General features: G+C 43.5%; 1 protein-coding gene across 1 annotated transcript; it reads right to left on the reverse strand.

Annotated features, from left to right (window-relative positions):
- Nucleotides 1-301: 301 nt before the first annotated feature.
- LOC124082496 (intelectin-1a-like) lies at nucleotides 302-6,328 on the reverse strand. The gene is made up of 7 exons (XM_046428894.2): nucleotides 6,271-6,328; nucleotides 4,678-4,779; nucleotides 3,360-3,607; nucleotides 2,876-3,034; nucleotides 2,065-2,185; nucleotides 945-1,048; nucleotides 302-524 (listed from the first exon to the last, which is right to left on the reverse strand). Exons 1-7 carry the CDS (start codon nucleotides 6,326-6,328, stop codon nucleotides 372-374), a joined length of 945 nt encoding a protein of 314 aa, XP_046284850.1. The 3' UTR covers nucleotides 302-371.
- Between the last annotated feature and the right edge of the window lie 7,064 nt (nucleotides 6,329-13,392).

Genomic DNA, 13,392 nt, shown 5'->3' on the forward strand with positions numbered 1-13,392 from the left:
TTGAGGCCCCAGCCCACTCTCTTCTCTCTCCTTTCCTCTTGTCTTTTCTCTCTCTCTACCTCCTTCCTGGCTGCCATGAGTAGAGTAACCCCCCTCCTCCACACCTAGATGCTCTGCCTCACCTGGGGCCCAGAGCAATGGACTTGATCCACCATGGACTGAATCTCTGAAACCATGAGCCAAAATGAACGTTCCCTCCTCTAAGTTGTTCTTGATCAACAAAGGGTCACAGTGTCACAAAGCCAACCAACAAACATCAATGCATGAATTGATATGATTTATTTTTCTTTCCTCGGCTACTAGCAAGTGGTTCTCCATCCTTGGGACCGCATCCCTGGGAGAAGAGCTCTGGGTCCTGTAGTAGGAAGTTCTCAACGATAGAAGAGAAGCACAGCTGCCTCTGTTATCTCCCGGCTGCTGCTGTAAGCAACATGAGTTCCATGTCCATTCCAGTCAAAAGCAGAGAAGTCTCCACATTGCCTGGGATTACCCTCTGGGAAGAATCCTCCTCCACCAATGCAGTGCTAGGAAACAAGGAGAGGAGGAGGTGGTGATGAGAGGGCTGCTGATGAGCCCAAAGGTAATAATGGCCAAATCCAGAGGGATCTGTGGTCCCCATCCATTCTCCATGGGCAGTGTTGATCTTCTCCCATAGACTTCTCAACCCTTAGCTTAGTGACACACCATCTCCTCCTGACTTTCCTGCAACTTTTATGAACATCTGTTCTTGGATTCCCTGGCTGGACTCTTCCTTCATGATTCCTTAAGTGCTGCTCCCTAGGAGGGGGCACATCTCCCTCTCCCGTATAGATTGTCTGACTCAGCAAGGAGGAAGGGAAGTTACACCCCCCCACATGCTCACACCACACTCTTACACACACACACACACACACACACACACACAGCCTCATTCACAAGCACCTTTGGTCCCCACAAAGACTCACAAATTCAGTGTTACATCCGGTGACCCTCATTCCGGCACACAAGGCATTGGCTGCTCTCTCATTATTAAATACTCTGAACTGGACAAATCCTGCAGTGAATTCCTCTGAAAACGAGATGCAGAAAACAGCACTCAAGTAGGATGCCAGAAATAGCTTCCTTTAGGCTGCCCAGAGAGTGTGGAGGCCAGGCTGAGGCTCAAGAGTGGAGTCCAGCACAACTGTGGTCAATGACTGGTGCATCCCAGCCCCAAACTTCACCAACCTTTTCCCAACCCCAGAACTCAAGAACTGGTTCTCAGAGAGGGTCTCTGTTCACCAGGACTTGTGTGGAGAAATTCAACAATATTGGGGAATCACAAACAAACACGTAAAAAGGCTTGTTGCAGCAAATAGTTTCTACCCTCGCCCTCTCTCTCTCCCTCTCCCTCTCCCTCCCTTCCTCCCTCCCTCCCTCTCCCTCTCCCTCTCCATCCCTCTCTCTCTCTCTCTCTCTCTCTCTCTCTCTGTCTCTGTCTCTATGAGACAAGGTCTCACTAAGTTGCCCAGGTTGGCTTCAAACTTTCAATCCTCCTGCTTCAGCCACCTGAGCATCTGGGATTATAGACAGACACTAGGATGTCTGGCTTCTCTTTTATCTTAAAATTTTAAATCCTAGATATATTTACAACAGCTTTGAACTTTATAGAATAGGGCTCAACCTAACAAAGGAGATGCCGCCAAACTTAGATGAACATTAAATAAATATTTACCCTTCACAATAGAAGTAAAATTGTCTCACCATTTGCCCTTTATATGTGAATCTTGTTCTCCATAAGTTGCTGAGGGGTTGATAATGGGGTCGCTAGGAACAGAATCTGGAGCCAAGCTTCCCCAGCGCACATGCTGACTCTCCTGCCTGTGCACCGTGATCTCAGGTAGGTTCCTGAACCTCTCAGTGCTTCAGGTTTCTGATTCATAAAATGGGGGTCATAATAGTCCTCAAGGGTACTTGCGCAAATTAAATGTGACAATACATGTAGCATTCATTGAAGAGAATGAGCTGTGTTAATAAGTAACCTCCCTATCATAACTGAATTTATCATCTTTGCTATGAAGAGTTCAAGGAGCATTAAGAACTCACTCCGGCCATTGGGTGAGTAATATGCTGCAGTTTTCTGAGCATCACCAAAATCATAGACCACAGGTATCGCCGGACCATTGTCAGTCCAACACTTTCCTATTCCATATTTCACTGGGTATTTCTACAAGAAACAACAACAACAAAATCATTGGATAAGGACAACAGTTTTGGTTTGGGGGGTTACTATCATTCGTTAAGAGAAAGCAATGTTTTCTCAGTAAATGAGATTATTTCAAAACCAGTCAAAATAAGAATCTTTCCTTTTTGCTTTTCTCCTACAACCAGGCCAACTGGTGCCCTCCCTCTCTCCCTCTCTCCCTCTCCCTGCCCCAAATCTTCTCTCTCCTGGGTCTCTTATCTTCTTTGGTTCAGAATTTATTTTTTTCTTTATTAAATTATTTATTTATTCTAATTTGTTATACATGATGGCAGAATGAAATTCATTTCATATTATACATATAGAGCACAATTTTTCAAGTCGCTGATTGTACACAAAGTATTTTCACACCATTCGTGTCTTCATACATGTTCTTAGGGAAATGATGTCTAACTATTCCACCATCATTCCTACCCCCGAGCCCCTCCCTCCCCTTTGCCCTATCTAAGGTTCCTCCATTCCTCCCATGTTCCCCCCACATTGCCATTATGAGTCATCTGGCTCAGAATTTCTGAGGAAAGTGGGTCAGAAGCCATCAGCAAATTAGGATGAGGGGACATGAAAGGGCCATGGAAAGGTGCTTCCTGCCCAACCTCACACACCTGCCTCTCTCTACACCCAGGACAGCCAGTCCCAGCCCGCAGCCCTGTGTACCTGGTAGAGGCCAAACAGATTATGTTCCAGATGCTGGAAGAAGCCAGTTCTGGTGCGGTACCTCAGCAGAGAGCTGTTCCGCCAGTTCTGCATGGGGCTCTTGTTGGGCACATGCCAGATGCCCAGGTCTGCAGCCTGGATGTCGAAGTAGCCAGGGTTCTGGAAAGCAACCAACACTGAGACTGACCAGCCCAGGTCCCACAGGGGCAAAAGATACACATGGGCTCCCTCAGCTGAGCTGACAGCTCTGGGCTCCAGGGGGACAGATGGCCAGCCGTGCTCACACATACCCACCTCCAGCAGATCATGCCCCCACCACCACCCCACTGCCTCATGGCCTTGTGGGAGGAAGCTGGGATGCGAGGCATGTGACTGTTTCTCTTTTCTGCTCCAGCCCCATGTCCACAGCCCCCCTCCCAACCTCCCTCCTGCATGCTGTGGCGCAGCCACACTCAGGTCCTCACCCTTTCCCAGTGGCACCCACCTTGTAGTCGTCACTGGTGGCCGCCTCTGCAGACCCGAAGGTGTTGTAATTGGCCCAGTTGCCGTCCCCCTCTGGGTAGTCTGCTCTGTTGCCCTGCTGGCTGGACCACCGATCGCCCACCGTGCACTTCCCAGCCATGTTGTTCTCGTGCACACTGGCCACCAGGGTCCAGCCACCACCCGCAGAGGTCATGTCACAGAAGGTCTGGTAGATGGCACCATTCTTGGCCCGGAGGAGATACAGGCCATCTGTGGAGAGAACCAGCCCCGAGCCTCCCTGTCTGTGAGCTCATGCCATCTCAGTGCCATGACCAGGACAGCTCTGGGAACTAGAAACATGGCCTAAGGGCTCCTCTCCTGAGTCCTGTCACTATGCATCCCTGGGTGTAGTGGAACACACCCAAGTTTGAATAACACAACCTACTGACTGAGGCAGAACACAGAATTATCCAAGCTCTCAGCAACGTTCCTCTCAGAATTAAGCACAGAATTTTCATATGACCCAGCAATTCCACTTCTAGTACATGCCCAAAGGAATTAAAAACAGGATTCAAACACTAAACATTTATTGCAGGATTAGTCACAGGACTCATAGAAATAACTGACGTGCTCAACAGATCACATAAAATCTATATTGTGCATATATTGACGTATATATCTATACACAAGTGATAGAAAGCAATTAGTTATTCACGCTATATGTATAAACTTTGAAAACACTATGCTAAGTGGAAGCAACCAGATGTAAAGTACAGTTACCTTATGATTCTACTTACATGAAGAAACTAAAATAGGCAAATTCATAGAGACAGAAAGTACAACAGCAGCTACATGGGCCTTCAGGAAGGCAGAATACGGGTTCATTACTTAATGAACATAGAATTTCTGTTTGGAATAATGAAAATTTTCTTGAGATGGATAGTGGTAGTGATTGCATAGCCCTGAGAAAGTAATTCATGCCATTGAAGTGTACACTTAAAACTGGTTAAAATGACAAAGCTTATCCTATATATAGTATATACTTTTTACCACATTTATTTAAACTAAAACTCAAAACAAAACAAAACAAAAAAACAGTTGGGTGCAGTGGCACACACCTGTGATCCCAGTAATTTAGGAGGCTGAGGCAGAAGGATCAGGCCAGCCTCAGCAACATAGACAGACCTTGTCTCAAAAAGGTGAGGGGGGTGGGGCTTAGGATGTAGCTTAGTGGTAAAGTGCCCCAGGTTCAATCCCCAGTACCAAAAAAGAACTTTAAAAAGCTAAAAAAAAAAAAAAAATTCACCGAAGACAAAATCCTGATAGGGCTCCTTACTCACCATTTGCACCAAAGTACTTCTCTTTGATTTCTTTGCAGCTTCTAGGCAGAGATGGAGACAATGATGACCAGGTCCATGCCTTGGAAACAGCATTGCTCACAGCTAGAGAATATGCAGAGTTTCGTTCTCTTTGCTGCTTTGACACAAAACCCAGCCTTCCCTTGCCACTAATCCCCAACTCACTCCACCTCTGTGGCAGAGTCTCGCTGCCTGGGTTGAAAGACCCTGAGCTATCCAGCATCATCCACCAGCCCATCTGAGCCAGCATCCAGCACAGGTTTACCTCCCTCCATCCACATGACCTCGTGCTGGGCCACGCCCTGCCCTGGGCACTCGGCATTTCAAAGAAATTCAACATCCCCAGGAACTTACCTCTAGAGGGAGTTGCCAAAACCAACAGAAAATGTTATTAAAAGGAATGAAGGATAAGCTCAGGAGAACAAGAGGAAGACTCTGAGATGAGAATAGAGAAGTCTGAAGGGAGCTGGGGGTGGTCTGGGGTAGGATGACTTAGTGACAGAGGCTTTCTAGTTCTGGTGACACTACAGTGTACTCTGAGAGAATAGACATGATTCATCAGTTGGAAGAAAGAAAAGAGAATTCAAGGCAGGAGAAAAACATGTCCAAAGACCTGGAGAAAAGAATGAAGCAAAGCCCGGCTTGAGGAGGAAACAGGAAGCTTAATGTGGTTGAGGCAGAGGGTGAGGTGACAGAGCTGAGACTCTAGCCAGGAGACCAGCAGGGGCACAGAATGAAGAACCTTGTACACGAGTGTCAACTCTGCAAACCAGTCTAAAAGTCTGGAGGGGTGGAAGCATCACAGGCTTTCAAGTCAGAGGGATTCAGGCCTAAGTAGCTCAGGCTTCCAGGGCAGAGTCCTTGGGTTCTACTTGCCACACCTGAGCCTCAGTTTCCTTCTGCCTCAGATGAAGCTAATAACTAGTATTTTTGTAAAGATCAAGTGAGATAATATGTAGAAACATGCTTTTCTCAGCCAGGCACGGGGGTAAACACCTGTGATCTGGATGACTTAGTGAGACCCTATCTCAAAATAAAAAATAATAAAACATGCTGGTGATGTGGCTCAGTGGTAGAGGGCCCTGGGTTCAATCCACAGTACTCTGGAAAGAAACAGGTGTTTGTCTTTTAAAAATGAATAGATAAATAACAATTAAAAGAAATACAGATTTTAAAATGCCATTGCTATTCTTATATAGAGAAGACTATAAAGAGAACTTTCTCTGGGCACAGGGTATACCACACAATTACCAAGGTCACTGCAGGCCATGGTAGTGGGAAATAGTGAAGAGAGGACACTTTTCTTACAAGGGTCCCCTCAGGACCACACAGAGACAAAGAACCAGAACCAGGATGTGTCATATCTTAGCAATACTCTCACTGCTAGAGACCAGATCCCTCCAGAGGCCAGAAATCAGCCCTTAGACTACATCCAAGGTGGCCTCTGTGCATCTCAAAGACGTCATCTCTGGCTCAGGAGAGTCCCCTTCCTGGAAGCAACCCTGCCTACTGTGTTTTCTTTGGAAGCTGTGTGCAGGTGACCTGGGGGACTGGGCCCCTGACAGGGAGACTCACCAGCACTGCATCCTCTGCTGGCCACAATGAGAAACAGAAGGAAGCCGAGTTGGGTCATGGTAGCCTAAAAAAAAGCAAGATGAAAGTCACTGTCTTGATTGTCTTTTTTTTTCTTTATTCCTGTCTCCTTACAAAGACTCAAAGTTCCCCTGCTTTTTTTTTTTTAAACTCCACACATCTCTGGAAACTAAATCAGACCTGAGCTAATTTAAAAAAGCAAACCCCTCTGCCAACACAGGTCCAGGAGCTGAAGTTGCCAGCTGAGTGGAGACTGGATCTTTCTCTGCAGAGGCTCCTAATGGGAGGCGAGAGGTGAGCCCTTTATGGAGAAAGCACAGGGGCACAGCCCAGGTCTCCAGACTCACCCTCCCCTGGCATGATGCCCAAGGAGGTGAGGCCTCTGGTTAATACAGGAAAGATATTCAGTGATGATGATGGAATTAGCAGGACAAATAGTCAAGCTCATTTCCTATGCAAGGCATTGTTCCTAGATTTGTGGATTTCATGGCCCTGTGTATTTAAAAAAAAATAAAGGTGAGACTCTCAAGAGTTGGTGTTGATTTTGGGTTTTCTTTGTGCCTTTCTTTCCTGCTAAGTAAAAACTTTTTCTCCTATTAAATATCTAGTATCATCATCATTTCATAGAAAAAGGAAACTTTAACAATGAAAGAGGAAAGGTACCATTTCAGAATCAGTAGAAGTCTTTAGCTCCAATAAATGTAGTTCCATACAAAGTTTTGTTATTTGGTTGTTAACTTTCTCATTTTGCAACAAACTAGTCTTGGGATTAAATTCATTAAAAAAACCCAAAAAACCTTTGATGCGTCAAAGCTCCTATATCATTCCTGTCCTAATGTTATCCAAATCCCATCAGCTTATAATAGAAGTGATCGGCTCCTCCTCAGTGACATCACATCCCTAATTCATTACAGTACTGATAACATTGCAACCCATAGGAAAAGACTGTGAACCTCTCTTTGATTAAGCTACTATTTTTTATCTTTTTAAGTCCGAAGTGTAGATTTGTACAAAACACTCAGAGATATTGAGAGAATAAAATAAAACAGTGCCCATGAAGGAATGCCCACTTCTGCCCCTCTCCCCTCCTTGCACTGACTGCAGTGGTACCAGCAATCTCCTGCTCAGCATTATCACAGTCTCAGACCTCTCACGAAGTCCAAGGTCATCAAAAAGAGGAACAAGAAGCTCATTCAGCTCTAGTCAGGCTGATATGTCAAAAGTATAACCAATAGAAACCACATAAACACATAAACAATAGATAGCCACAACTGGGTACAGAGAAGATTCAAGGGCCACAGATTGATCCCAACATTGGTTATGGGAGCAACAAGGAAGAAAAGCCCATGCTTCCAGTGGCTTCTGGAAGTTCCCGGTCCCCAGTGTCAAAGATCTGGAAATGCTGCTACTGAGCAAGGAGTCTTATGGTGCTGAGATTGCTCACAGTATTTCCTTCATGAACCTCAGAGCCATCGTGAAAAAAGAAACCCTACTGGCCCTCAGAGTCACCAGCTCCAATGCCAGGCTGCACAGTGAAGGAAATGAATAGGAGACTCATGTGTGTATTTCATTTGTACTTAAATAAACCCAGAAAAACTGTGTGCACACACACACAGAAAATATATACTTCTTTTAGTTCTTTTAAAATTAATTCTGAGATGTATTTTTTCATATTTTGACATCTTTAGTATCATTTTACCTCCCATCTTTATTAGTACACACAGCATGGAACAGTCTACAATTGACTGATTGAACCTAAGAGTCTAGGAAAATGGAAGACCGGTTTGAGGGACATTATCCCTTCTAACCCCCAGCATCCAGTCAGTGACTTTGTCCCACTGATTGCACCTCCTACTTCCTCTGCAATCTGTTCCCCATGCCACCTCCTCCAAATCCCACTTCCCTTGATACTCGTTTAGTTAAGGTCTCGATCATTTAGGACACATTCAGTAGTGATTAATAGAAACCCCATCTCAAAGTGGCTTAAACAAAAAGTAAATATATCACTTAATGAAGTAAAAAATCTAGAAAGAGGGTAGGATTTATGCTTAACTGACTCATTAGCTTCTCTCCACTAGGCAGGCTTCATCCTACGACTGAGTTCAAGATGGCGACTGGTATTCCAGGCATTACCTACAAGCCGAGGGAGGAGGGCTCATCTTTTCCTGTGGCTCCTTTTCAGGAGAGAGCAAGCTTTCTCCAGAGTCCCCCAGCTTCCTGTTCCTAATGTCTCATTGGCCTGAGATGGTCACATGTGGCACTAGTTCCATGGGGCTTCCTTTACCCACGCTCAGACTGACGCTCTAAACAATGCCAACCTATTTTCTCACAGGACTGGAGACTAGAAGTTGAAGGTACACATGCCCAGCTCTAGTTCCTTCTGAGGTCTGATTCCTTCTGAGGCCTCTCTCCTTAGCTGTAGTAGCCACCTCTCTGTGTCTTTACATGGTCCAATTTCTGTGTGCAGTGCATTTCCGGTGTCTCTCTTTGTGTCCGAATTTCCTCTTCTTATAAGTATACCAGCCAAATTGGATTAGAGTCCACCCTAATTACCTTATTTTAACTTAATTGCCTCTTTAAAAACCCTGTCTTCAAATGCCATCACATTCCAACTCAACAAATAAAAGTGAGAAAATAATTGTCCAGATTGCCCAAAACCATTCATCTGGGCTTGTGATTAACACTGATGAATCATATAAACAGGCTTTCTCTGGCCTCTATTTCAGACCTAACCCTCTTCTGTCTCTAGTATTGGCCCCCTTCAATCCCTTCTCCACACTTGTGCCAACATGGATCCTTGTAAAGCAAACCATCCCTACAATCCCATTAAAAATATCCCTGTCCTCTTGTATCAGCTGGACAAACAAGGTCAAAATCCACACCATGGGAGTTGTGTCAGTTACTTATTGCTACATAACAATCCACTCCACAATGAAGTGGCTTAAAACAACAGCAGTCATTTCTTTTGCTTATGCATCTGCAATTTGAGTGTGGCTTCTTTCTGTTGCACATCAGCTGAAACATCTTAGTGCCTTCTCTTATGTTCACTACTTATAAATAGACTATCAGGATGGGATTTTAGGGTTGAACTATTCAGACATCTGGAAGCAACAGTGAGCCCGTAGCTGGTGGCCAGGGGGGTTGTGTGGATGCTGGACACTTGCTCTCTCCAGTCTTTCTCTTCCCCACTTTGGGTCTTATTTGTATTTTAGGTCAACTTCCTCCATCACTGAATTTCCATATGCTGCAGAAAACAGGAATCGGAGGAGTTAAGAGGATAACTGTAGGGCCAGTGAGGACTATTTTAACATTGGCAATGACATGTTGAGGGCAGAGGAGAAAAATAGCAGGAGATAGCAATGGCAGCCAAATGCACTTTCCACTTACAATATAACCTATGTTGGGGTACAGGAGGGGGCTGGTTTGAGGCTAAGTTGTATGTAGTGATGAGTTGAAAGTTATTGGGAGGTGAGGGAGTGCTGATAGGTATAGGAAAGAATTCGAGTATTTGCCTAAACACGCACAAGGCCCTGGGCTCAATTCCTAGCACTGCAAAAACAAAGAAGAGAAGGTTAGATGATGGTTTTGATAGAATATCGCATTTGATGGACTTAAGATTCATCATCGATGGCCAGTGCATGTCAAAATAATTCAAAATGTACCCAAGACAGAAAATTGACAGTATGTATATATGTGCACCAAGAGAGAAGCATGTGGAAGAAATTCCCTCCACCCACACCTCACTCCAGCCCAGCATCTGTCTCTAGTGAGTTAGTTATACTTTGTTATTTTTTAAAAAGAAAGGTTTGTTGCACACACACACACACACACTTTAATGAATATTACAAGGCAAATACCTGTATCATTATCATCCTGCTCAAGAAATAAAATGTCAGCACCTCAAGAACTTCCCATATGCTTCTAGACTCTAAACCTCTCTCTTCCACCTAAAAGTCATCACTTGCCTAACTCTTAAGGTAATCAGATTCTGTGCCCTTGTCACACTGTCAAAGCTATTATAGATTTATAGCTTAAGGTGGTGGCCCACACCTTCTGTAGTCACAGCTACTGGTGGGGGAGTGTTAAAAAAGAGGAGTTCTAGTTGGAGGACAACCTGGGAAATTTAATGAGACCCTGTCTCAAACTATGTTGGCGGATGCCCTGCATCTCTCAGAGCTGTCAGCCTTAAAATGATAATTTCTCTTCACAAATCTTGGTTAGAACAAGTTGCATAGTTCTGTTTAACTTCAAAGATAAAGTGCAGCTCTTTCTATTGAGGATTGAACCTAGGGCATTCTGGGCAAGCACTCTACTATTGAGTTACATCCTTAGCCTTTTAAATTTCATTCTGAGACAGGGTCTTACTAAGTTGCTGAGATTGGCCTTGAACTTGTGATTCTCTTGCATCAGCTTCCCAAGCAGCTGGGATTACATGTGCCTGGTGGTTATTCTTTAGAGTTGTAACAAGTAGCGGAGATATATGATAGCCAGGTCAGTCCTCAACCTCTCCGTCCCTGCTCCTCTTCCAGCCTGCCTTCAATCTATTTATTTATTTATTTACCTGGTGTGGGGTATTGAGCCCAGTGGTACTTAACCACTGAGCTAAATCTTCAGCTCTATTTATTTATTTATTTGTGGGACTGGGCCTTGCTAAATTGCTTTTAGGACCTCACCAAGTTGCTGAGGTCGGCTTTGAACTTGTGATCCTCCTGCCTCTGCCTCCTCTTCCTTTCCTTTATAATGCAATAGATACTTATAACCCGTGACATAACCCAAGATCTAAAACGTTATCAGTCACCTACACCTACCCCAGTGCTCCTTTGTATCACTCCACCTCATTTCCCCCTCAGGTGTTGCCATAATGCCAATTTGTGTTTATTGTTTTATTGCTTAAGTTACTTTTATTGACCACACATATATGCAACATATTGCATACGTGAATAAATGTCTTTTTAAATCTCTTTGTTTTTGAATTATATAAAAGTGCTATTATATTACATGTTGCTTTCTGAGGCATACTTTTTCCTTATGACATTAAACAACTAGTTGTCCTCTAAAGCTGTGGCAAAGTCACCCATTCATTTTCATTGCTATTGCTATTCCGTGGTACGAATTTATCATGATTCGTTTTTCTACTCTCCAATGATTGGGCATTTATTTTGATTTTAGTGGTTTTGCTTTTTTCAATTAGGCACAATACTTTTATAAGCATTATTGTGTGTTTTTGTTGTTATGACTGAGACCTGACAAGAACATTTTAGAGGAGGAAAAGTTTATTTGGGCTTAAAGGTTCATTCCAGGGTCAGTTGGCTCCATTCCTCTGGGCCTGAGGCATAACATCGTGGCAGAGGGGTGTGGAAGGGGAAAGATGCTCAGCTCACAGCAGCCAGGATGTCTAGGTAGAGGAAGAAAGGTAATCTCGTTTCCCCTGAGATTACGGAAGGGGAGAGATTAGGAAGGAGAAGAGCAAAACACATGTCCATTTTAAAAATTAATTGCAGTAGCAAAGCAGCAAGGGCTATATTCAAAGCATAAAGTGGACCACTGTCACAATATATGGAAGTTATAGGCCCCCAGTATCTCCAAATGTGACAGGGCCCTTTAAAGATATAATTAAGGTTAAATGAGGTCATCGTGGTGGGTGCTAATCCAAGAGGAGGTTGGGGCACATATACAGACTAAGGGTCAACAATGTGAGGGTACCACAGTAGGGTGCCCATCCACAAACCAGGAAACGGGCCTCAGCAGAAACTAAACCACCAACATTGGGATCTTGGACTTCTGGCATCCAGAACTGTGAGAAAATAAATTTCAGCTAAGTCACTCAGTCTTTTGTATTTTGTTCTGGCAGCACTAGCAAACTGACGTTGCTGCATTTAAGGATGCTGGCCATTAAGCATATTTTTAACTTGTACAAGAAAAATAATTTGTGTGTTACTGCATTCATCCCTGACAGTGTTTTACTCATAGCAGGATCTTACTTTACCCATAGCCTCTGGTCCCCCTTTGAATCTCTGAATCCTGTTTTACAGTTGGATCCTGCAGGGGATCATCCTGTTCTCTATGACTATAAGGCTTTTTTCCATCAAGATCTCCTGCAGTTCACATTCCTACTAGGTTGGTCTCATGGTAGTTGAGAGTTAGGTGGCAGTTTGCTGTGTTAGGTCCCTGGAGTGCCTGTTTTTATTAGGCAAAAAAGACAGAAAGCAGAAAGCAGGAAATAACAAGTAGAATTTATGTTGAGGATTCATTTTACATTTATTAATTTGTAGCAAAATAAAAAATCAAAAAACACAAACCAAAATCAAAACATAAAGCCATAGGCAGGAAACTTTTGGGAAACAGGTAAATTAATGGACCACTGGTTGTCAAAACCTTTTCTGAAGCACATAACGGCGGCATGTTTCAATGGTCATAAAATCATTCACTCCCTGAAGTTCAGCTAATCCTCTCATGGGAACAAACCCTAAGGAAATAATTAAACAGAAACAAAAGGTTATATAAATAAATATAAAAGATATTCATTGTAGCATTATTTGTAAGAGTATAAGTTCTCAACAACAAGGAAATTGTTAAATTAGAGCATGTAATCCAATGGAATACTATGCAGCTATTAAAATAATAATACTTTTTTTTTTTCTCACCATGCAACCTGCTTTAGTGCCAACAGCCTACAAGCACAGAGGCCAGGCAATGGTTTGGGGGTAAAAAAAAAAGTCCAGGTAAAAATGATGATTATGAAGAATGTGTAGAAACATGAAAAATGTTTTATGATTTTGGGGCACATATCAAGAAAAAGCAGAATGCAAAATTACATTCATTTTATGATTATAGACGTAAAAAATGTCATGTAGTCAAAAAATGGATGGAGGATTAGAACTAAAAACGATTTAAAAATATTAACTTATGCCTGTAATCCTAGAGATTTGGGAGACTCAGGCAAGAGGATTACAAGTTTGAGACCAGCCTCAGCAACTAGTGAGGCCCTAAGCAATTTGGAGAGTTCCTGCCTCAAAAACCAAAAAGTGTTAGGGGTGTGATTCAGTGGTTAAGCGCCCCTGGGTTCAATCCCCAGCACCAAAAAAAAAAAAAAAAAAAAAAAAT

This window comes from Marmota monax, unplaced genomic scaffold, assembly GCF_021218885.2.
Source record: "Marmota monax isolate L192 unplaced genomic scaffold, Marmota_monax_Labrador192_F-V1.1 WCK01_AAM20220418_F8-fsc00145, whole genome shotgun sequence".
NCBI classification, from domain to species: Eukaryota; Metazoa; Chordata; class Mammalia; order Rodentia; family Sciuridae; genus Marmota; species Marmota monax.

Coding starts and splice junctions, on each gene's coding strand:
- LOC124082496 (XM_046428894.2), bottom strand. CDS start 6,328: ATGACCCAACTCGGCTTCCTTCTGTTTCTCATTGTGGCCAGCAGAGGA. Junction 4,780..6,270: donor CAGCAGAGGATGCAGTGCTG/GTGAGTCTCCCT, acceptor CATATTCTCTAG/CTGTGAGCAATGCTGTTTCC. Junction 2,186..2,875: donor ATCTGTTTGGCCTCTACCAG/GTACACAGGGCT, acceptor TGTTTCTTGTAG/AAATACCCAGTGAAATATGG.